This window comes from Macaca fascicularis, chromosome 12, assembly GCF_037993035.2.
Source record: "Macaca fascicularis isolate 582-1 chromosome 12, T2T-MFA8v1.1".
In the NCBI taxonomy this organism is placed as follows: domain Eukaryota; kingdom Metazoa; phylum Chordata; class Mammalia; order Primates; family Cercopithecidae; genus Macaca; species Macaca fascicularis.
Window position 1 is genome coordinate 54,912,892 of NC_088386.1, and position 26,265 is coordinate 54,939,156.

At 36.4% G+C, this 26,265-nt stretch overlaps 1 protein-coding gene across 50 annotated transcripts in view; it reads right to left on the reverse strand.

The window, feature by feature from the left end:
• BAZ2B (bromodomain adjacent to zinc finger domain 2B) overlaps positions 1 to 26,265 on the reverse strand; it is a 412,036-nt gene that overhangs the window by 166,305 nt on the left and 219,466 nt on the right. For all 50 annotated transcript variants that reach the window (XR_012421150.1, XR_012421149.1, XM_074009246.1 and 47 more), the window contains one exon: positions 7,638 to 7,784. Coding sequence is in view for 48 of the 50 variants with exons in the window: in XM_074009246.1 (XP_073865347.1) it covers positions 7,638 to 7,782 (145 nt within the window). In the remaining 2 variants the exon portion in view is untranslated. The remainder of the gene's footprint in view (positions 1 to 7,637; positions 7,785 to 26,265) is intronic.

Genomic DNA, 26,265 nt, shown 5'->3' on the forward strand with positions numbered 1-26,265 from the left:
CTTTAAGAACTGTAACACTCACCGCGAGGGTCTGCGGCTTTGTTCTTGAAGTCAGTGAGACCAAGAATCCACCAATTCTGGACACAATAGTAGAATGATTTATAATCCTTTGGGTATACACCCACTAATGGAATTGCTGGGTCAAATGGTATTTCTGGTTCCAGATCCTTGAGGAATTGCCATACTGTCTTCCACAATGGTGGAACTAATTTACACTCCCAACAGCATAAATAAAAGCGTTCCTATTTCTCCACATCCTCTTCAGCATCTGCTGTTTCCTCACTTTTTAATGATTGCCATTCTAACTGGCATGAGATGGTATCTCATTGTGGTTTTGATTTACATTTCTCTAATGACCAGAGATGATGAGTTTTTTTTCATATGTTTGTTGGTTGCATCAATGTCTTCTTTTGAGAAGTGTCTGTTCATATCCTTCACTCACATTTTGATGTTTTTTATTTTTTTTCTTTTCTTTTTTTTTCTTGTACATTCTTTTCAGTTCCTTGTAGATTCTGGATATTAGCCCTTTGTCAGAAGGCTAGATTGCAAAACCTTTCTCCCATTCTGTAGGTTGCCTGTTCACGCTGATGATAGTTTATTTTGCTGTGCAGAAGCTCTTTAGTTTAATTAGATCCCATTTGTCAATTTTGGCTTTTGTTGACATTGCTTTTGGTGTTTTAGTCATGAAGTCTTTGCCCATTCCTATGTTCTGACTGGTATTGCCTAGGTTTTCTTCTAGGGTTTTCATGGTTTTAGGTCTGACATTTAAGTCTTTCATGCAACTTGAGTTAATTTTTGCATAAGGTGCAAGGAAGGGATCCAGTTTCAGTTTTCTGCATATAGCTAGCCAGTTTTCCCAACACCATTTATTAAAGAGGAAATCCTTTCCCCATTGCTTGTTTTTGTCAGGTTTGTCAAAGATCACGTGGTTGTAGATGTGTGGCATTATTTCTGAGGCCTCTGTTCTGTTCCATTGGTCTATATATCTGTTGTGGTACCAGTACAATACTGTTTTGGTTACTGTAGCCTTGTAGTATATAGTTTGAAGTCAGGTAGTGTGATGCCTCCGGCTTTGTTCTTTTTGCTTGGGATAGTATTGGCTATACGAGCTCTTTTCCGGTTCCATATGAAATTTAAAGTAGTTTTTTTTCTAATTCTGTGAAGAAAGTCATTGGTAGCTTGACGGGGATAGCATTAAATCTATAAATTACTTTGGACATTATAGCCATTTTCATGACTGATTCTTCCTAGCCATGAGCATGGAATGTTTTTCCATTTGTTTCTGTCCTCTCTTATTTCCTTGAGCAGTGGTTTATAGTTCTCCTTGAACAGGTCCTTCACATCCCTTGGTAAGTTGTATTCCTAGGTATTTTATTCTCTTTGTAGCAGCTGTGAATGGGAGTTTACTCATGATTTGGCTCTCTGTTTGTCTACTGTTGGTATATAAAAATGCTTGTGATTTTTGCACATTGATTTTGTATCCTGAGACTTTGCTAAAGTTACTTATCAGCTTAAGGAGATTTTGGGCTGAGATGATATATACAATCATGTCATCTGAAAAGAGAGACAATTTGACTTTCTCTTTTCCTGTTTGCATACCCTTTATTTCTTTCTCTTGCCTGATTGCCCTGGCCAGAACGTCCAACACTATGTTGCATAGGAGTGGTGAGAGAGGGCATCCTTGTCTTGTGCCGGTTTTCAAAGGGAATGCTTCCAGCTTTAGCCCATTCGGTATGATATTGGCTGTGGGTCTGTAATAAATAGCTCTTATTATTTGGAAATACGTTCCATCAATACCCAGTTTATTGAGAGGTTTTAGCATGAAGGGGTGATGAATTTTATCACAGGCCTTTTCTGCATCTATTGAGATAATCATGTGGATTTTGTCGTTGTTTCTGTTTATGTGATGGATTACGTTTATTGATTTGTGTATGTTGAACCAGCTTTGCATCCCAGGGATGAAGCCAACTTGATTGTGGTGGATAAGCTTTTTGATGTGCTGCTGGATTCGGTGTGCCAGTATTTTATTGAGGATTTTTGCATTGATGTTCATCAGGGATATTGGTCTAAAATTCTTTTTTTGTGTGTGTGTGTGTCTCTGCCAGGCTTTGGTATGAGGATGATGCTGGTCTCATAAAACGAATTAGGGAGGATTCCCTCTTTTTCTATTGTTTAGAATAGTTTCAAAAGGAATGGTACCGGTTCCTCTCTGTACCTCTGGTAGAATTTGGCTGTGAATTAATCTGGTCCTGGCTTCCTTTGGTTGGTAGACTATTAATTATTGCCTCAGTTTCAGAACTTGTTATTGGTCTATTCAGGGATTTGACTTCTTCCTGGTTTAGTCTTGGGAGGGTGCATGTGTCCAGGAAATTATCCATTTCTTCTAGATTTCTAGTTTATTTGCATAGAGATGTATTCTCTGATGGCAGTCTGTATTTCTGTGGGATCGGTGGTGATATCCACCTTATCATTTTTTTATTGCATCTATTCTATTCTCTCTATTTTTTATTAGTCTGGCTAGGAGTCTATCTATTTTGTTGATCTTTTCAAAAAACCAGCACCTGGATTCATTGATTTTTTTGAAGCGTTTTTTGTCTCTCTCCTTCAGTTCTATTCTGATTTTAGTTATTTCTTGTCTTCTGACAAGGTGTTGATTTTAGATCTTTCCCAGTTTCTTCTGTGGGCATTTAGCGCTATAAATTTCCCTCTAAACACTGCTTTAGCTGTGTCCCAGAGATTCTGGTACATTGTATCTTTGTTCTCATTGGTTTCAAGGAACATCTTTATTTCTGCCTTCATTTCGTTGTTTACCCAGTACTCATTCAGGAGCAGGTTGGTCCGTTTCCATGCAGTTGTGTGGTTTTGAGTGAGTTTCTTAATCCTGAGTTCTAATTTGATTGCACTGTGGTCTGAGAGACTGTTATGATTTCTATTCTTTTGCAATTGCTGAGGAGTGTTTTACTTCCAATTATGTGGTCAACTGTAGAATAAGTGAGACATGGTGCTGAGAGGGCTCTATATTCTGTTGATTTGGGATGGAGAGTTCTGTAGATGTGTATTAGTTCTGCTTGGTCCAGAGCTGAGTTCAAGTCCTGAATATCCTTGTTAATTTTCTGTTTTGTTGACCTAATATTGGCAGTGGGTGTTAAAGTCATCCACCATTATTGTGTAGGAGTCTAACTCTATAGAATCTGGGTGCTCCTGTACTGGGTGCATATATATTTAGGATAGTTAGTTCTTCTTGTTGCATTGATCCCTTTACCATTATGTAATGTCCTTTTCTGTCTCCTTTGATCTTTGTTGGTTTAAAGTCTGTTTTCTCAGAGACTAGGATTGCAACCCCTGCTTTTTTTTTTTTCTTTCCATTTGCTTGGTAAATATTCCTCCATCCCTTTATTTTGAGCCTATGTGTGTCTTTGCCTGTGAGCTGGATCTCCTGAATACAGCACACCAATGGGTCTTGACTCTTCATCCAATCTGCCAGCCTGTGTCCTTTAATTGGGGCATTCAGCCTTTAATTGACATTTAAGGTTAATATTGTTATGTGTGAACTTGATCCTGTCATTATGATGCTAGCTGGTTATTTTGCCCGTTAGTTGGTGCAGTTTCTTCATAGCGTTGATGGTCTGTACAATTTGGCATGTTTTTGCAGTGGCTGGTACCGGTTATTCCTTTCCATGTTTAGTGCTTCCTTCAGGAGCTCTTGTAAGGCAGGCCTGGTGGTAACAAAATCTCTCAGCATTTGCTTGTCTGTAAAAGATTTATTTCTTCTTCGCTTATGAAGCTCAGTTTGGCGGGATATGAAATTCTGGGTTGAAAATTCTTTCCTTTAACAATGTTGAATATTGGCCCCCACTCTCTTCTGGCTTCTAGGGTTTCTGCAGAGAGATCTGCTGTTAGTCTGATGGGGTTTCCTTTGTGGGTAACCCGACCTTTCTCTTTGGCTGCCCTTAACATTTTTTCTTTCATTTCAACCTTGGTAAATCTGACGATTATGTGTCTTGGGGTTGCTTTTCTTGAGGAATACCTTTGTGGTGTTCTCTGTATTTCCTAAATTTGAATGTTGGCCTGTCTTGATAGCTTGGGGAAATTCTCCTGGATAATATCTTGAAGAGTGTTTTCCAACTTGGTTCCATTCTCCTTGTCAATTTCAGGTACACCAATCAAACATAGGTTCAGTCTTTCCACATAGTCCTATATTTCTTGGAGGCTTTGTTCTTTCCTTTCATTCTTTTTTCTCTAATCTTGTCTTCATGCTTTATTTCATTACGCTGATTCAATCTCTGATATCCTTTCTTCTGCTTGATTTGGCTATTGATACTTGCATATGCTTCACGAAGTTCTCGTGCTGTGTTTTTCAGCTCCATCAGGTCATTTATGTTCTTCTATAAACTGATTATTCTAGTTAGCAGTTCCTCTAACCTTTTTTCAAGGTTCTTAGCTTTCTTGCATTGGTTTACAACATGCTACTTTAGCTCGGAGGAGTTTGTTATTATCCACCTTCTGAAGCCTACTTCTGTCAGTTAGTCAAACTCCTTTCTCCATCCAGTTTTGTTCTCTTGCTGGCGAGGAGTTGTGATTCTTTGGAGGAGAAGAGTTATTTTGGTTTTTGGAATTTTCAGCCCTTTTGCGCTGGTTTTTCCTCATCTTCGTGGATTTATCTACCTTTGGTCTTTGATGTTGTTGACCTTTGGATGGGGTTTCTGTGTGGATGTCCTTTTTGTTGATATTGATGCTATGTCTTTCTGTTTGTTAGTTTTCTCTCTAACAGTCAGGCCCCTCTGCTGCAGGTCTGCTGGAGGTCCACTCCAGACCTGTTTTCCTGGGTATCACCAGTGGAGGCTGCAGAACAGCAAAGATTGCTGCCTATTCCTTCCTCTAGAAACTTCATCCCAGAGAGGCATCTGCCAGATGCCAGCCGGAGCTCTCCTGTTTGAGGTGTCTGTCACCCCTGCTAGGAGTTGTCTCCTAGTCAGGATGCACGGGGGTCAGGGACCCACTTAAGGAGGCAGTCTGTCCCTTAGCAGAGCTTGAGTGCTGTGCTGGGAGATCCGCCGCTCTCTTCAGAGCTGGCAGGCAGGAGTGTTTAAGTATGCTGAAGCTGTGCCCACAGACACCCCTTCCCCCAGGTGCTTTGTTCCAGGGAGACAGGAGTTTTATCTGTAAGTCCCTGACTGGGGCTGCTGTAAAAGGCTTCATTTTAATCATGGACTACAACACTGTGAAAGTTTAGAAAAATTTATTTTACCTACAAAATGAAAAACACTCATGTTGTAGGTACTAAAAATATGTGTTAATAAATGACACATTTCTGCGTAAATGGAATTATACTTTCATTCAATGTAAGCATCTCAATATAAACACTCTACACCCTTTCTTACTAGCAGCAAATAACGATTAAAAACATGCATTCCTTTCTAGACAAGATTTCTAATGTTATTCAGCAACTCAGCACACTCCATCCCTTCTGCAGTTTCCAACCATCCACTAACAAACAAAAAATAGTGCCCAACATGTGACTCATGAGAACTGCAAGCAAATTCCAATGTCACTAATTCAGAAAACTAAGTGAGAAAAAGTGTTCAGAAAACTCAGAATCTGTACTCAAGGATGCTACTGAAGCCTTCAACATAAGAAAAGACATTTCTTTAGGAATACTATGTAAAAGACTAATTCAGAAATAAATATAAAGACAGCAGATTAGAATACACTGAAAGGAGCTCACAACAAGGGAAAGAGAAAGAAGAGTTACAAAAAACAGCAAAATATAATTACATAAGTAAAACTGAGTACAATCATTTACACAAAGTTATCTGAGGTAAAAAGTCAATCATAAGCATCACTATTTTTGAGCATGGTATGTCATCAGAGCCTTGGACACTTAGAGTCCAGCCATCATTTTGCATATAAGGAAAATGTGAACAAACTTGCTAATTATTTGATGAAGATTGTCCACAGGGTAGAGAAGTTATATTGATTTTTAAAAAATATATAGTGCAGCTGGGCGCAGTGGCTCATGCCTGTAATCCCAGCACTTTGGGAGGCTGAGGTGGGCAGATCACGAGGTCAGGAGATCAAGACCATCCTGGCTAACACGGTGAAACCCCGTCTCTACTAAAAATACAAAAAAATTAACTGGACGTGGTGGTAGGCACCTGTAGTCCCAGCTACTCAGGAGGATGAGGCACGAGAATGGCGTGAACCAGGGAAGTGGAGCTTGCAATGAGCCAAGATCGTGCCATTGCACTCCAGCCTGGGTGACAGTGCGAGACTCCATCTCAAAAAAAAAAAAAAAAAAATCTACATCTATATCTATATCTATATCTATATATGTATAGATAGATATATACACACACACATATACATATACACACATATATAGTGCTATTTTAGTTATTTTGTAATCCCTAAGAATATATTAGAAAATGGTTTGATCATAATATAATGACAGAATGGCATCCTTCTTGTCATTCCATTGACTGGAAAAACAAAAATGAATGAAAACATTTATTTGACAATTTGCTAGGGTATTTTGTAAGCAAATATTAAACATTTATGCATTACATTCATGCAAAAGTTTCCATTTTAATTCTGAATAAGAAAAATATCATTTAGTTTACTGCTTATAAACATGAAATAATCTATAAGAAATAGTTAAAGTTAAAATGCTTCCTACCAATAAATAAATGAGTTAAATAACTTTAAGTATTTAATAAAAGGAATGTATTCTACCACACCTTTTTGTAAAAGAGCCAAAAGTGATTTTGGGAGGTGCTTAAAGATATCCTCTACATAATTAATCAAAATTGAAGATATTTTCACTTCTGAAATAAAGCTCTCCTTTTACGCAAATATAAATTTTATTCTTTTTTTTTTTTTCTTTGAGACGGAGTTTCACTCTTGTTACCCAGGCTGGAGTGCAATGGCGCAATTTTGGTTCACTGCAACCTCTACCTCCTGGGTTCAAGCGATTCTCCTGCCTCAGCCTCCTGAGTAGCCGGGATTATAGGCATGCACCACCATGCCTGGCTAATTTTGTATTTTTAATAGAGATGAGGTTTCCCCATGTTGGTCAGGCTGGTCTCGAACTCCTGACCTCAGGTGATCTGCTCGCCTTAGCCTCCCAAAGTGCTGGGATTACACAGTGAGCCACTGCGCTCAGCCAAATTTTATTCATGTTTAAGCGAAATTTGTTATGCTCTAAACTTTAAAAACATTTTCCATCAAGTAAATGATCTGCCTTAGTGTACATCTGTGAACTGGAGTAGCTGGAGCTTACAAGGTCATTTCAAATACTGGAAGGAAATCTAGGGCAAAGTATCTACCAAGGACTTCCTTCTATTTCATTCCCTCTTGGGCCTATTGTTCTAAAAGACTTCACTAATTTATTAATTAAAATGATAAAACAAATGATGGTATCAAGATTTAACTCTCAAAGACAATTTCTAACAGCATAGAATAACCAGTGCTTTCCCACTGTAAAATCCTGAAAAAGCAAAAAGACTAGGTGTTTAACTTAGCCTTTATTCAACAGGTCAATGCAAGGCATGAGAACATTTTATTCAGAGCTCAATAAAATACTATGCAAAATATTTAAAGAATGGCATTCTAAAACTGAGTTTAAAAAGGGTATTTACCACATGGGTTGATTGTAGAGCTAAGTGAAGCAACTCCAGTGGAAAGGCCACCTTTTGAAACTACTGAAGCCACAGAAGGTGTCGAAGATGAAGTTGGTGTAGTAGAGGAGGCTGCTGAGGATGGTAACCGTTCTCCAGACTCCATATCTATGAGAGGGGAAAATGTTAATTCTCAGTATCAGATAAAAAATTTTTTCAAAATAATTCAACATATTTAAACTTTCTGTATACTTTTAAAAATATAAATTTCTAAATATATGGTCTTTTGAAAGATAAAATATGGAGTAGATAAAAACAATATAATTTAAAATACCAATTTATAGAATAAGTTTAAGTATACCAAATCCTCTTGAGTTTTCTTATACCCCCCCAAATTAATAGTGGTTCGAATATAGTAATTTCACACAAATGCGTGTTGCCACAACCATCAATTAACATGTTATATTCATCATATTCATCCCAAATCACCTCACATCTGTTCACTTGCAACAGAATTCCTATGTTACCTTAATGAATAATTAAAAAAAAAATACCACCACATTTGAATGGGTTGCACCCTTATCTTCTAAATACAGATAGCAATATACTTGTAGGTTTTAAGTGTCCAAGACTCTGGCCTGGGAGTCCCCAATAAAGTGAACACCTCCCATACACCTCAACAAAGGTAAATACATTTCAGAGTTTAACTGGAGGCAAGTTTAAACCATGATTTCAAAATGGCCTCAGTTGTGACCCATTTAAAATGACAAAAGCACTTCTAATCATCTTTATTAATTTTTGGGGCTTTGTGGATGTAGCCTTGCATTGGTTTTACTGCAATAACTAATGCTGATATTAAACATTTGGACTATAATGGGCATTTTATATTCATTTTAATACTCTGCATGCACTGTTCCCACACTCAAGCAAGGAAGTCATTAAATTCACAGATGCTTTAAAGAGAACATAATCTATAATAAGGAAAAAGATACTGCTTGCCTATAAGTGAATTTATAATCAGCCACATGAAAACTCTCACCATTTAAATAATCTAACTACAGAAAGATTTCCGTATTGAATTCTACAGGCAATTCACAGAATAACTGTGGATTTACTAAGAAAAATAGTTGGATTTCATTTTAAAATGTTGACTAATTAAAATAATGCAAGGCTAGCATTTGCCTAATTGTTGATTGAATCCATAAAGTATGTAGATAATTTTTCTCATAAGATAGATACATATGGGGAAGGTAATCTTAAATCGACATATAACATCATTAGAAAGACCATTTCAATGAGCTTTCCAATCATACAGAATTCAAAAACTTGTCTTCATATTCTGGTATTGCTGTAAATCACTTCCATAGACTACAGTACTGCTATGATGAGTCTGTCCATATTCTTACAGAATTTATATTTCTTTTTATCAGCATTCATCATGGGAAAGGCATAGTTGCTACTGATGGCTGCATGCAACTAATGTACAAAGGGTAGGTTTTGGGTCAACAACAGTAACTAATGAACTCTGAGACATGTGGTTGTCTGATGGTAAAGCCCATAAAAATTATTTTTACCAAGTTCAATTTCACCAAATAGAAAAATATTTACTCTTTACCTAGAAGAGAGTTTAAGAAAAAGCTATTTTTTCTTTATAGCTGGTAACCTCATTGTCTTCAAGAATTCTACTTGCTACTTAAATATATTATGTAAAAAAAAGATGAAAAGGGTTTAAAAAAGTTTGCCTTTGTACTCCACAGCAGAAATAATTTGGTGACATAATAAGATAAGCACTTTAGCTGAGTACTTGACATATAAGAGCTCAATATAAAATCGTCATTATCTTTTTTACAGGATATTATGCTATAAAGTATAGGTATTTCTTATTGTTGATAAAACCTGATTCAGGACTAAAGCAAGGAAGATCAAGAAGGCAAAAGAAGCAGTCTCATATACATACTGCTTAATGGATATTACTTTCCCTGAAGAATTAATCTGAATATTTATTTAAATAAAATAAACGCACACGCACAAATGCACGCGCATGCGCGCGCACACACACAGAGACACAAACACACACACACACAGAGAAATAAAGTATCATTAGGTAAAGTGATATATACAACGTTCTTTGCTACAGCACTACTTAAAAATAAAATTTAAACCTGGCAATGAGAGTAGAACTAGTGCTAGTAGTACAAAGCTGGGGCCTTTTTTTGTTTCAGTAAAGATGTAATTTTTTTCTTCTATTTCTGGTTCTTTTTGCTCGTTTAAGAAAGGGCTTAACTTTTTTTTTTTTTTTAATACTTTAAGTTCTAGGGTACATGTGCACAATGTGCAGGTGTGTTACATATGTATACATATGCCATGTTGGTGTGCTGCACCCATCAACTCGTCATTTACATCAGTTATAACTCCCAATGCCATCCCTCCCTCCTCCCCACTCCCCATAATAGGCCCTGGTGTGTGATGTTCCCCTTCCCATGTCCAAGTGATCTCATTGTTCAATTCCCACCTATGAGTGAGAACATGCGGTGTTTGGTTTTCTGTTCTTGCGAAAGTTTGCTGAGAAAGTTTCCAGCTGCACCCATGTCCCTACAAAGGACATGAACTCATCCTTTTTTATGGCTGCATAGTATTCTGTGGTGTATATGTGCCACATTTTCTTAATCCAGTCTGTCACTGATAGACATTTGGGTTGATTCCAAGTCTTTGCTATTGTGAACAGTGCCGCGATAAACATACGTGTGCATGTGTCTTTATAGCAGCATGATTTATAATCCTTTGGGTATATCCCCAGTAATGGGATGGCTGGGTCAAATGGTATTTCTAGTTCTAGATCCTTGAGGAATCGCCATACTGTTTTCCACAATGGTTGAACTAGTTTACAATCCCACCAACAGTGTAAAAGTGTTCCTATTTGTCCACATCCTCTCCAGCACCTGTTGTTTCCTGACTTTTTAATGACTGCCATTGTAACTGGTGTGAGATGGTATCTCATTGTGGTTTTGATTTGCATTTCTCTGATGGCCAGTGATGATGAGCATTTTTTCATGTGTCTGTTGGCTGTATGAATGTCTTCTTTAGAGAAATGTCTGTTCATATCCTTTGCCCACTTTTTGATGGGGTTGTTTTTTTCTTGTAAATTTGTTTGAGTTCTTTGTAGGTTCTGGATTTAGCCCTTTGTCAGATGAGTAGATTGCAAAAATTTTCTCCCATTCTGTAGGTTGCCTGTTCACTCTAATGGTAGTTTCTTTTGCTGTGCAGAAGCATGCTACTTGACTTCAAACTATACTACAAGGCTACAGTAACCAAAACAGCATGGTACTGGTACCAAAACAGAGATATAGACCAATAGAACAGAACAGAGCCCTCAGAAATAATACCACACATCTACAGCCATCTGATCTTTGACAAACTTGACAAAAACAAGAAATGGGGAAAGGATTCTGTATTTAATAAATGGTGCTGGGAAAATTGGCTAGCCATAAGCAGAAAGCTGAAACTGGATCCTTTCCTTACTCCTTATATGAAAATTAATTCGAGATGGATTAGAGACTTAAATGTTAGACCTAATACCATAAAAACCCTAGAAGAAAACCTAGGGAATACCATTCAGGACATAGGCATGGGTAAGGACTTCATGTCTAAAACACCAAAAGCAATGGCAACAAAAGCCAAAATTGACAAATGGGCTTAACTTCTTAAAAACATATGCCTATGGCCAGGCGCGGTGGCTCATGCCTGTAATCCCAGCATTTTGCGAGCCTGAGGTGTGCAGATCACGAGGTTAGGAGATCAAGAACATCCTGTCTAACACGATGAAACCCCGTCTCTACTAAAAATAGAAAGAAATTAGCGGGGCGTGGTGGCGGGCGCCTGTAGTTCCAGCTACTTGGGAGGCTGAAGCAGGAGAATAGCGTGAACCTGGGAGGCCGAGGCTACAGTAAGCCGAGATCACGCCAGTGCACTCCAGCCTGGGTGACAGAGTGAGACTTTGTCTCAAAAACAACAACAACAACAACAACAAAACATATGTTTATGTAACCATTTTCCTTAGAAGCTCTATTATAGACATTATTAATGTATTATTTTCTTTCAACTATATTGATACTAGATATTTATTTTTAGCCTAAGATTTCTTAGGTGGCTGAGTAGTCTTCTTGCATGTAAAGTACTAATTCTCTCACACTAGTCTTAAGTAGTTGTTGTTTTTAATAGGCATTTCTTAGTTCTAATAATCAAAAATTGGGTCAACTACTCCAAGTTCATCTTATACATAATCTTTTGTCATTTTATAGAAATTTAACAAATCCACTCTACCCTTTGCTACTCTAGAATGAAGATTGTCTTATGCCTGAATTTACAAGGATTAGCTCTTCAAATTTTCTTTTTAAGTTAAATATTATTCTTTCAGTTTTATTTACTATCATCCCCTGCTAAAGCACAAGAAATCCTAGCCATCAACTCGATAGTTAAAAGTTGAGAAGGCAATACCTTTGTAATTGTGAAACTGTATAATTGTGAAAAATCCACAAAACAATCATTGGCTTACCATATTGTAAGAAGTAGTCCAAGAACAAGATTTAAAATACATATGCACCAAAGGTAACTAAAAGCAGTGGGTAAAAATTTGAGGAGAAAAAGGACATTTGCATAGTCTCAAAGTATCTCCTCCAAAATATCCATTAAAGAAAAAGATGAAAAGAATAGTTTCACAGTGGGGAAACAACATTACCTATAACAAAATATCAACATCATGTATTTTCTGATGCCTTAGAAGAGTCCATCGCTTCTGTGGTATTCTTCCCAAAAATATACAATCTCAGCTGAACCATGAGAAACCACACAAACTCAAATTGAAAAACGATATGCAAAATAACTGACCAGTATTCATCGAAAGTGTCATGGGAAAGGAAGGGAAGGGAAGGGAAGGGGAGACAAGACAGAGAAAGAAAGAGAAAGAAAGAGAAAGAGAAAGAAAGAGAAAGAAAGAAGACTGGAATTGCCATAGGTTGGAGACTAAGGAGACTACGAATTCCTTAGTGTGAGACCTAGGATCCCACAACTAAATGTGATGTGGGATCCTAAGTTGGATTTTAGAATAAGAAAAGGATATTAATGGCAAAACTAGTGAAAATTATATAAGGTCTGTAGTTTACTTAATAGCATTCTATCAATGTTAATTTCCTGTTTATAATCTTGATAATTGTATTCTGGTTATATAAGTTATTAACACTAAGAGAAGCTAGATGAAAAATATATGTGAACTGTGTTTTTTATTATTAAGTCTAAAATTATTTCAAAATAAAAAGTAAAAAAACAAACAAAAAAACACAAAGTCTTCCATATAGTAAGCACTAAAAAAAAAAAAAAATGCTTTGAAGTTAAAGAGTATAAAAACCTACACCTTGAAGGAATGAAGAACAGACTACATTGTGTTGGTGAGATATTTGCTAATAAACATTATCTGGGTTCAAACACTATGCCTGAAGTTCATTAGTTGTGATCTTGTAAAAATTATGTAATTTCTCTCAGTTCTCAATTTCCTCGTAAGTGATTTGAAGAAGATGTAGTTGAGAGGATTAAATGAGATAATGCATGTAAAGGGCAGGGTACCTAGCATTCAATACTTGTTAGCTATTGTTTTTAATGAAGGAACATCTATGTATATAATTACCCATGTGTATACGTGGCAAGAAAAGAAACCTTAAGATGTTCTAGATTATTCATGTTGAAGTGAATATTTAAGATTTATACCATTTATAGATTACATATATACTTACCATGGCATTATATTTTTTAGCCAGATAGATTATGTGTTAAGAATTTAAAATAAATGTCTCACAATTGTATAGATACCAATGTGGTAAGGTATGTTATCTTAAAATTTTCCAAATAAACTGATTTTTCATCTATAATACAAATACAGATGAAAAATTAATACATTCATTTTGTTGACAAAATATAATATCTGTTATCACATGAGTTATTATTTATAATTCAAGCATAGTACATAAAAATCTGCAGAAACTCATTCATTCAGATCTTTTAAGAAAAATACATTCATTAAAATAAAAACAGTTCAGGTATCCAAGAACCATCTATTCCTAGATTTCTGTTAGGGCCAGAGCATCCACGTCTGACACCTATGCTTCTGTAACGGCCTCTCATTCTGACCCTTTGTGTTAAGAATACTACTTTCATCTTGGGTTCCAAATGATCATGAACTAATCCATTCTTCGTGTTCAAAACCAGCCTAGATATCACAAGATCAAAACAAACAGAGTATAATAACATGACTTCCCATCTATAACTCACCAAAGGAAGAATATCTAGTAGGTACATCTTTTAACTTAAGGCCATTCAAGAGATTACAGTTTCTAATGTATAACTTGGTCATTTTTTTTTTTTTTTTTTGAGACAAGATCTCACTCTGTCACCCAGGCTGGAGTGCAGTGTTGTGATCATGGCTCACTGCAGCCTCAACCTCCCGGGCTCCAGTGATCCTCCCACCCCAGCCTCCCAAATAACTGAGAGTACAGGTGCATGTCACCATGCTTGGCTAATTTTTTGCATTTTTTGGTAAAGACAGGTTTTTGCCATGTTGCCCAGGCTGATCTTGAACTCGAGCTCAAATTATCTGCCTGTCTTCGCCTCCCAAAGTGCTGGGATTCCTTATTTCAAAAGTTAACTTTTTGAAAGTTAAATTACAGGTGGCTCACGCCTGTAATTCCAGAGCTTTGGGAGGCCGAGGTGGGCAGATCATTTGAGTTCAGGAGTTTGAGACCAGCCTGGCCAAAGTGGTGAAACCCTGTCTCTACTAAAAATACAAAAATTAGCGAGACCCACGTGGTGGGTGCCTGTAATCCCAGCTACTCCGGAGGCTGGGGCAGGAGAATTGCTGGAACTCAAGAGGCGGAGACTGTAGTGAGCCGAGGTTGCACCAGTGCACTCCAGTCTGAGCAACAGAGTGAGACTCTGTCTCAAACAAAAACAAAAACAAAACAAAACAAAAAAACGGAAAGAAAAGAAAAAAGAAAATTAACTAGTTAAAGATGACTACAACCACAAATTAACACAAAACACTGTAGTGAAAAAAAAATGTTGTGAACCAAGGGAGAAATATGTGCAAAAGATGAAGCGTCTACAGATCATTTGATTCATTATAGATCTTTCCTGTAGCCTAAAGCAATGATTTTGGTTTTGTGACACACCATCTCTCCCACCAGGGAACATATGGGTGACATTTTTGGTTGTCACAACTGGAAGAGCGCTAATGGCATTCAGTGGAGATAGAGGCCAGGGATGCTGTTAAATACCCTAAAATGGACAAGAACAGTCTTCCCCCTACAGAATTATCCAAACTAAGTTGTGTTGTTATGGATGAAAAACTCTGATCTAAAGTATCAAAAAGGGTATTATTTGAAATTCAACTAGCTAAAACTTTAATAGTAATTCTGTATAACTATAATAGTAAGATCAATCAAGCTGATTTTGATGACCCAAAGCTACTGCAGTAAGTGATAAAATTATACTCGATATCTTTTGTGTCAGCATCCCTCTAAAAGTCTAATATTTTACATCTTATCCAAATTTTTAAACACTGACAATGTATCACATGCAATTAACACACATCACAATGCTCACTCATACTGAGTAACATAAATTTGTTGTATTTTACTAAAATGACATTTATCTATAACAATTCTGAGAGCAAATAAAAATCCAAATTATGAAAATGACAGACCACAACTTCTTCCCTGCATGATGATTTTATGTACTATAAAAGGATTCGATGATCAGTTAATGATAATATTGTTCAAGTTTATGTATCTCAAGTATTCCTGTTTTGTGTAATCATAGAGTTCATGAACACTGACAGCTGGTAGTTGTAAACCTGAACAGGTGCTAACAGGGAGTCCAAGACACGTTGTTTGAGATATGTAAACACGATTAGTTCCCTGTATTTCAGGTGCACTGATACTTTAGTATTGCCATATACAGTCAAGAAAAACAGGGTAATAAAAAAAAGTATAGGCATAGATTAAAGATGCAGAAATTACAAACAAAATAGACTCAGATATTTTTCCTGAAAGGACATTTTTTAAAGAATGATTTTATTTGTACTAACAGTAGCAAAAGTTCTCTGTGGGAGTTCAAAACACAGCAGATTCAGTAAGTCCTTACTTTTCCTTTATAATGTAACCTCAGAGAAATATGATAATTAGGAAGAATATCAGGAGGTAGTCACTATGCTACTTCTTTTGGTTTATTAGAACCACTAAGAGTAGAGTTTTATTATATAAGTTCAATATTTTCTAAAAATTCTGAGAAAGGTTTATATATAACTATTTGTTTAGATAACTTCCAGGCAATTGATCATGTGAACATATAAAACTTCAAGATATTAAATAGTAAAACAAAAACAAAAACCAGGCAACAAATGAAAAGCTGTCTGTTAAAGGACATTCAGAAATAGGGGATGTGGCCAAAATACCTTATCAGACAGCAGACAAAATTATTCTTTGAAAATAATATGTTCATAGGAAAAAGATTCTATTCATAAAATTCTTATTTACCTACATTTTCTGAAACAGAATTTCAAGGAATTAAGTATGGTATATAGTGGTTTAAAATGTGAATATGTAAAATGAGTTGCTTTTTCTGTCATTTGACACATTTTAACTACCATTATAAACAAACAATTCATTACATCCTCAAACAGAACTGGATGGCAACCAGGTGTTCTGTGTGTTAACCTGTGACACTGAGCAAGTTTCAGACTCCCCTAAATACTAGTTTCTTTACCTAAAAAATTATGAGATTGAATTAAACTAGCTCTCAAGTTCCTATCAGAGTTTTACAAACTTGGTGGTTAAAAACAACTGACCCCCAAAACCAACAAAAAACATACACAAAATTAATACTGCATTAACATATTTAACAATTTAATTCCACTTTGTCTTTACCATTCTTTTCATTGGCGGTCTTGATTCTATCTCCAAATGTGTATCATGTTAAATTACAGATTTCTGTTAAATCTTTTAAAGATTTACTCTTGTTGTACTTTTATCTCAAGAGACCTGATGGTGAGAAATTATCCAAAGGTAAAAGCAGTGGTTTTCATATTGCTCAGCAAATAATCTATTCAGAGAGTATCCCTTTCCATCCAAAGGATTAAATATTCCTTTGCAATGAGCTATCTGTGGGGAAGACGTTATCCTAAGACTTATGAAAAAGATGTAAAAGAATAATAAGATTTGAGAAAGATTTAATATCTATGGATCAACTAAACTGTAGGTATAGTGTGTGATTTTAAATACTAACTAGATTTAGAAATGTCTAACAAGGAAACAAAGGTTAGAAAGATAAAAAGAGACAGTGTATGGTTAGATGATCCTTTCATCTACAAATCCAAGGGGCTCCAAAGAACAAGCAAAAGACCTAAAACTTTGCTTAACTAAGAAATACAATTAAAATTTTAATTAGAATATTTAAGATAGTTCTGAAAAGCAACTGAGACCAATGCGTGAGATTGAAAAAATAAAGCAAAGAATCAAACAGAAATCGTATTACTCTATATAAAATATCTGTGTATACTCAGAAGCCCAGGAAGCAAAGTCTAAGTACTACATGTCTGATGAACTAAAATAAAAAGTCCCCTTTAATAGGAAAGATGCAGAACCACATGGCAGAAACAAAGTATCTAAGTCTTAAAGAACAAAGTGAGGATTAACAGGTTGTGAATACCATGCAAAAAATGTGGGCTTTTCTTTTTCTTTTTTTTTCTTGGTGCTGGTCACCCTCACATTAGGTTTGTCTTTTTAATATTACCACTTTCCTACTCAAAAGTCTTCAAAGGAATATATATCCCAGAAATACACTCAAATATTTATTGGTAAAGGTATACATAAAGGATATTCATTACACCACTATAATTGCAAAAGACTTTTAAAAACACATTTCCATCAATAAATAGTTAAATTAGATTTTTAAAATCTTTATTAGATTACTATGCAGGTGTTCAAAAAAAAAGAGGTAAACCTATACTAGCTAATATGTTAAATATAAAGAATAAGGTGGGGGAGACTATAAATAGCAAGATCTCATTTGTAATAAAGACAAATAAGTGGAAGATATATTCATATACTTGTATGCTCACAGAATATTTCTAGAAAAATATATAAGAAATTGGTAACTGCTTTTACTAGGCAATGGAGAAATTGGATTCTAGGGTGGGAGAATTATTTTTCACCATATATTTTTTGTGCTTGAATGTTTTACCATGTGATTGTATTAATGACCGTTAAGTCAACAAAAAGAGAAAGATTTCTAAAGGTTTGTTATTGCTAGAAATTACCTTTCAAAATGCTCCAGGGTCTTAGGCTACCTTTAAGTGTTAGGAAGTAGGGAACCTACTCCCAGTAACCTTGAAATAGAGGCTCTAGCTCTGGCCCACATACCAATTGCTTGTGTCAAGGATCTTCCTTTATATGTTTTGTATATTGTGATTCTATGTGAGATTTTGTTTAAAGAAAAGCTCCCAGTGCTTTTTTAAAAAGGTGGCAAACCACTGGTCTAATGAATATCTGTCTCATTCCAGTTCTTAATAACACGGCTATCTTTCTAACACTATTCACCGTGACGTCAGAATCTGAGTTCTCACCTTCAAGTAGGAGGTGCTTTCACTATTCTCTGGTCTTTAATTTCTAATTTCAAAACACTGCCCATGGTATCTTAAAATGAAATCTTATTTCCTCATGGTGGTCATATTCCTAGTTCTGCATGCTAAACATCTAGACTCTGACCTGCTGAGTCAATCACCTACTTGGGGAGGTTTTAAGTGATTTATTTTATTATCTATCCACTATTTTTTTTCCAAGTTTCAACAAGAGAATCAAACAAGCAGAAGAAAGAACTTCAGAGCTTGAAGACAAGGCTTTCAAATTAATCCAATCAGACAAAGATAAAAAAAAAAAAAAGAAAAAACAATGAACAAAGACTCCAAGGAGTCTGGGATTATGTTAAATAAGCAAACATTAAGAATAATAATTAGTGTTCCTGAGAAAGAAGAAAAATCTAAGTTCGGAAAAGTTATTTGAAAGAATAATGAAGAAAAACTTCCCTGGCCTTGCTAGAGATCTAGACATCCAAATACAAGAAGCTCAAAGGACACCCGGAAAATTAATCACAAAAAGATCAGGATTATAGGCCACGGCTTAATTGGAATTTTTTTTTTTTTTTTACCACAAAGAATTGGATTTTTTTATGTGTGTGTGTGTGTGTGTGTTTTTTTTTTTTTTTGAGATGGGGTCTTGCTCTGTCGCCCAGGCTGGAGTGCAGTGGCCGGATCTCAGCTCACTGCAAGCTCTACCTCCCAGGTTTACGCCATTCTCCTGCCTCAGCCTCCCGAGTAGCTGGGACTACAGGCGCCCGCCACCTCGCCTGGCTAGTTTTTTGTATTTTTTAGTAGAGATGGGGTTTCACCGTGTTAGCCAGGATGGTCTCGATCTCCTGACCTCGTGATCCAATGGTCTCGGCCTCCCAAAGTGCTGGGATTACAGGCTTGAGCCACCGCGCCCGGCCTTTTTTTTTTTTTTAAGACAGAGTCTCATTCTGTCGCTTAGGCTGGAATATAGCAGTGCAATCTCGGCTCACTGCAATCTCCACCTCCTGGGTTTCAGCAATTCTTCCGCTTCAGCCTCCCAAGTAGCTGGGACTACAGGTGACTGCCACCACTCCCAGCTAATTTTTGTATTTTTAATAGAGACAGGATTTCACCATGTTGGCCAGGCTGGTCTTGAACTCCTGACCTTAAGTGATCAACCCGCCTTGGCCTCCCAAAGTGCTGGGATTACAGGTGTGAGCCACCACACCCGCCAATAAGTGGATTGTTTTTAACACAAAGAAAGGATGAACACTTGAGGTGATGGATATCCCATTTACCCTGATGTGATTATAATGCATTGCATGCCTGTATCAAAATATCTCATGTATCCCATAGTACCCACAAAATACCCACAAAATACCATGTACCCACAAAATTTGAAAAAAGAACAACAAAAAAAGAAATACACCAAAATGTTAACAACATTTCCCAGAATGGTGATATTATAAATGACTTTAATTTGTTTTTATACTTTTCATTTGTTTTTTGTACTTCTCAGTCTATTTCAATTTTCCATATTAAAAAATATTACACAAAAATGAAACACACCCATTTTTATTTTTTTAGGGGTAAGAACTAACCTTAAAATTTATATTTGGCATAGGAAAAATTACTGATCACAAGGTGATCAACAACGAAATGAGCTATTTTACAGATGTAAAATCTATTTTGGATGATACTTTAGGAAGCTGATTAATAGTCATTTCTCCAGGACGGTCCAAAAGCGACGAATTAGACACAAACTCTGGAGCTTCATTTCCAGGTACCATTAACCTGAAGAGTCACAGAATTTTAGTAACACTAAAAAGAAATAATTTTTCGCCGGGCGTGGTGGCTCACGCCTGTAATCCCAGCACTTTGGGAGGCCGAGGCGGGCGGATCACAAGGTCAGGAGATCGAGACCACGGTGAAACCCCGTCTCTACTAAAAATACAAAAAATTAGCCGGGCGCGGTGGCGGGCGCCTGTAGTCCCAGCTACTCAGGAGGCTGAGGCAGGAGAATGGCGGGAACCCGGGAGGCGGAGCTTGCAGTGAGCCGAGATCGCGCCACTGCACTCCAGCCTGGGTGACAGAGCGAGACTCCGTCTCAAAAAAAAAAAAAAAAAAAAAAAAAGAAATAATTTTTCATTAAAAAGCCACATGTATTTCATGAGAACCAACCTATCAGTGTTACTGGCCTATTTCCTAACCAAAAAGCAAGATTCTAGATTAACTCATAGAGCCTATTTCCTCTCATTTATGCTTTTCCCCTAATAATGAAGAGACAGCATACTATCTACGGATAGGTATTTCCTGATGCCCAATATGTTACACCAACGAGCTGCTGATTATTGAAGTTATCAGGAACAAACTTGATAGAAATGGAAGAACAGCAATGAAATAGAAGACATAAAGAAAACTAATAGAAACTTTAGAATTGACAAAAGTAATCTGAACAAAAAACCTCACTGGATGGACTCAATAGCAAAATGAAGATGATGAAAAAAAAAAAGAGCCAATGAACTCAAAGGTAATCTACAGAAATTATCCAGTCTGAACAATAGACAAAATAAGCATTGAAAAACAATTAAAACTGACCCAAGGACCTGTGAGACAATAAGAAAATGTCTGAGATTCAGGTCAACAGAATCTTAGGGGAGGAAAAATGGTGTAGAATTGAAAAATTATTTGAAGAGGTGGTGGCTAAAAACTTCATTTTTGGTTAAAGACATAAAAACCTAAAGATTCAAGAAGATGAGCGAACCCCAAACCAGATAAACCCAACAAGAAACTGAAATCTAGACTGAAATGCCAAGCTTGATGGCTCATGCCTATAATCTCAGCACTTTGGGAGGTTGGTGGGAGGATCACTTGAGGCCAGGTGTTAGAGACCAGCCTAGGCAAATTAGAAGAATCCATCCCTACTAAATTAAAAAAAAAAAAAAAAAAATTAGCCAGCCAGTATGGACTACAGGCATCTCTCTGTAGTCCTAGCTATTTGGGAGGCTGAGGCAGGAGGACTGCTTGAGTCCAGGAGTTTTAGGGTGCAGTGAGGTTTGGCTACACCACTGCACTCCAGCCAGCGTGAGAGTGAGACCCTGTCTCAAAAAAGTAAGAAGAAGAAATCTAGACAGAAATGAACAAAATGGATAATTTTCAACTAAGTATACAGCTTTCATCAATTTATCTCCTGAAAGTAAGCTGAAATTTGGAATTATATTATATTGGTTTTCACCTATTCTTTTTTAGTCAGTGTCAAAAACTAACTTCTTATAATGTTAATTTTTTCCTAAATTTATGACAAAATTTCATAAATGCTAGTGTCTAAAAGAATATACAGCAAAATCCATACATTCTTTTTGTAAATACTAAATTTACTTATAATTAATAATTCTTAATTGAGAAACCATACATCAAACAGATATGAAATACATAGCTGAAACATGTAAGACAGTAGTCAAATCTCCCTTTGTTACACTTTTCAAGCTTTAAAAAATGGTCCAGTTATTTTAAACAAAATTTTATAATGCAGAAGTCCAAAATAGCAATAGAATCTGTCCAACCTCCTAGAAGTTTACTGCATGGGTATGACCCATCTAACCTAAACCAAATCTTAGTATTATGGTTTCATATGAACATTTCATGTTAATTCTTTCCAGATTGATAATATCAAAAGTAAACCTTGAAGTTTTGGGGTTTAGTGTTTTTTGTTTTGTTTTCTTTTTGAGACAAGGTCTCACTCTGTCTCCCAGCCTGGAGTGTAGTGGCGTGATCACAGCTTACTGACTGCAGTCTCGACCTTACGCGCTCAAGCAGTCCTCCCACCTCAGTCTCCTGAGTAGCTAGGACCACAGCCTTGTGCCACCACATCTGGCTATTTTTTTTTTAATTTTTTTTTTTTTTTTTAATAGAGATGAGATCTCCCTATGTTGCTTAGGCTAGTAACTTGAAGGTTTTAAAGGTGATATTGATAACCCTTGTCATAGACGCTATAGACACATAAAGAAATTAACATTTAACACATACTGTGCTTTGGCTAGCACACTGCAAACCTCTGGAGCTCCAGCATGCATCCCTGGTCAGCTTCCATTTTTCTCAGAGGTCTCCATTAACGAAGGCAAGATTGACAACAAAATGCACCTATAACATGCTTTCTGACATTACTGGTCTTGTCTAGAATGCATGAAAATTTTCCTCAAAAATAGCTTTTTCAGAACCTGTTAAGATCTGCAAAAAAACAGAAGTTTGCAGGAGGCTATTTTACAGCTACTATTAAGTTTATATAAATTTTACCTGTTTAATATGTCTGAGGGTCATATCAACCTTAGAACAAAATTTTTAAAGCAGGCTCACAAAAATTTATTCTAGTCCTATCAACGCTCACTAATCTATGTCCTCCCTCCTTTAGTTGGCTATTGATATCAATAACAAGGCTTAGAAAATATGCAACAACCAAATTGCTTATAGATTTAAAAGGTAATTTTAAACATTCCAAAAGTAAGTAATGTGCATTTCTGATGTTTAATGGTTTCTAAACTAATGATTGCTAGTTTAACATGTGTCTATCTGCTAGAAAGCAGGTATATAATAATACTAGGGTTTGGGAGAAAATTAACTCTATAATTGGTGAGTATTAAAAGTCTTCTGCTAAAGGTTATCGCATTTTAGAGCTCTAAACTGAAATTTAAATTTTTAGCAATCATATTACTTTAAAACTTCCCATAGGCTATAATAGAAGTCAAAATTCTCCTATTAATAATTAACTATTATAGCCAACTGTTGCTGAAGATAGTCATTATTACTAGCCTAATTCTTCTTTTTATTTCTCTTACCTGAACTGTCATCTAATTGATTCCTCTTTCCCCTGAACCAGTTCATTGAAAAAAGTCATTGTGGTAGCACATATCTATTCTCCCATTCATATTAACAACAAAATTAAACCCAAACTCCTTAGGCTTGACCTTATAGGCTTGCTTATTTCTCAAAACTTACTTTCTATGTATTTCCAATCAAACTTAATTAGTCACCATCATCTGGTTCTTGCATCATACTTTCCCAAATCTTTAATTCCAACTGCATCCCTCTCCTTAACATGTTCTTCATCCCTCGCCCCATAATTGCATATCAAATCCTCCCTATTCTTTAAACCCCAGGTCAAAGTGGCACCATGAATGACACCCATGACATGGACACCCATAAATTACCTAAGCTGAAAGTCAGAGACCCCAAACCCTTAGCACTGTTGACTGCTGACAATTTGAAGAAGTCAAAGTTCTAAGTCCATAATATTTTAAAAGTATTTTATCACTGTCTCTTTCACTGCACTTACCATATTTTATCCTGTATTACAACTATGAATTTGCATACATTTGCCTAAGAATTAGTAAGCTTATGGGAGAAGAAATCATGTTTTTAGTATCTTATATTTCCCGGAGGCTTAAAGGAATACTTTACTCAAAACAGTTGCTTATTAAAAATTTGTTGAATAAATGAAAATGTGTCTTCATTATTTATGTGTCTTAAATTAATACATCATATTTTAAAACAAAAATATGACAAGAAAAACAGCAACACTGTAACTATTAAGTTATAAAATCCTGATATTGGAGCTGGTATTTTATCAAATCTGTTTCAAAATTATCATAGATTTTAAAATTCAAAGAAAAATAATTGATAAAAAATAATTGTATTTCACACTTCAGTGACAGAGGTCATACCAAGACTTTCAATTCAAACTCAGAACTATAGGATTTTTGTTATCTGTTTTTACGTTTGTAGTCCTTGCTTTTAACATGTCAAAAATCTCAGTTAATGTGCCAACAACCTCCGTTCTTGCCACTTTCAGCACCAACACTGACATAATAATACAATTACTGAAAACACAGTTATTTTGATCCTCAAAATATAGTCAACTAGTCAAACTAAAATACTTAAGTCACTTTAAACAGTTCTTTTGTGTGGTTATACCTTCAACTAGACACAAAATCAGGTTCACTCATTACATTTCATTCCAATTTTTTTTTTCTTTTTTTTTTTTTTTCCTTTTTTTTTTTTTTTTTTTTTTTTGAGACGGAGTCTCGCTCTGTCGCCCAGGCTGGAGTGCTGTGGCCGGATCTCAGCTCACTGCAAGCTCCGCCTCCCGGGTTCCCGCCATTCTCCTGGCTCAGCCTCCCGAGTAGCTGGGACTACAGGCGCCCGCCACCTCGCCCGGCTAGTTTTTTGTATTTTTTAGTAGAGATGGGGTTTCACCGTGTTAGCCAGGATGGTCTCGATCTCCTGACCTCGTGATCCGCCCATCTCGGCCTCCCAAAGTGCTGGGATTACAGGCTTGAGCCACCGCGCCCGGCCTTTTTTTTCTTTTTGAGACGGAGTCTTGCTCTCACCCAGGCTGGAGTGCAGTGGCGCGATCTAGGCTCACTGCAAGCTCCGCCTCCTGGGTTCACGCCATTCTCCTGCCTCAGCCTCCCGAGTAGCTGGGACTACAGGCGCCCGCCACCACCCCTGGCTAATTTTTTGTATTTTTAGTAGAGACGGGGTTTCATCGTGTTAGCCAGGATGGTCTCGATCTCCTGACCTCGTGATCCGCCCGCCTCGGCCTCCCAAAGCGCTGGGATTACAGGCGTGAGCCACCGCGCCCGGCTCATTCCAATTTTTAAGGACAGCATTCAACTATACAACAAGCAATTCTGAGGAACCCAAAATCAGTGTATCAAAAGTAATATCTAAAAGTGTACGTTCCAATAGGACAGCCATTAACCATATGCAGAAAATTACATTTAAATCAATTAAAATTAAATAAAATTTAAAAGTCACACTAGCCATATTTTAAGTGCTCAACAGCTATCGCATCATTATAGGAAGTTTTATGACACAGTGTCTATCTAAATGATAACATTCTTCCCTCAGACACCGAAATCCTCTCACTTAGTGAGGAAGCCTGTTTCATATTGAGTAACTCGACTATTAATAAACTGTTGAAACATGAGTTGGCAGCTTTAGGGCAGATACCACCTTACCGAAGTTTTCTTGAGAAAGAGGGATGTGATACAAAGTATTACATACAAATCAGCAGTTAGCTCTATGAAGAAACTTAAACTAATATAATGTTACCATGTTTTCTTCACAGGATATACTTACCATTACTAAAATGGTGGAATTTCATTAAAATCAGTGGGAGATTATTTGAGGTGGAGTTTAGCTTATTTATATTCACTTAAAAGCTTAAACTATTCACTCAGAAGATAACCTGAAATAACTCTCATTACATCTTTCATTACTTCTCAAATGTTTCCACTGAAATATCCCTAGCACAAATTAGAAGAATTTTGTTCTATTTGCAATATTGTAGGTCCAGTGATTATTGGCAGAAGAGGCCATAAACATATACCTGCTATAAGTGCTCAATGTATTTAGTTAGAAAGAATTGAACAGGAAAAAAAGTGGCATTGTAGAAAAAAAGCAGAAATAGGTTATGTGTGCATGGGTTTCCCTTTGCCCTTCCATTGATGCTGATGACACTCTCTGTACAGGGAGGGTCTTCAAGAGTTGAAAAGAAACTAAAGCCTAGGTATTCCACTGCCTATTTATACACTAAAGCCTAGGTATTCCACTGCCCTTTTATGCTAGAACTTACATCAGAATTCCAGAAGGGCCTATTACTAGGTAGGCCAAGCAAACATAAATAATATATAGGAAGTGCTGGCTACCAACTCTAAAACTTGAAGTCATTTCTACTGACTGAACTCTTCAGTCCCAGTTACAGCAATATTTTTAAAACTTTGGGTCATAACTCATTCAAGGTCATGAAATTCACATAGTAGAATCATAAAAAAATGAAATATTCTGGGCCACTCTCAGAGATATTTGAAAAACACGTATCTATTTGGTTTCCCAGTAATGTATGGTTTCTACAGGGAAGCACAGAAGGATTTTACAATCCCTAATCATACTAGCTGCTATATTAGAATGATTACTACTATATACACATATAAACAACTGTTT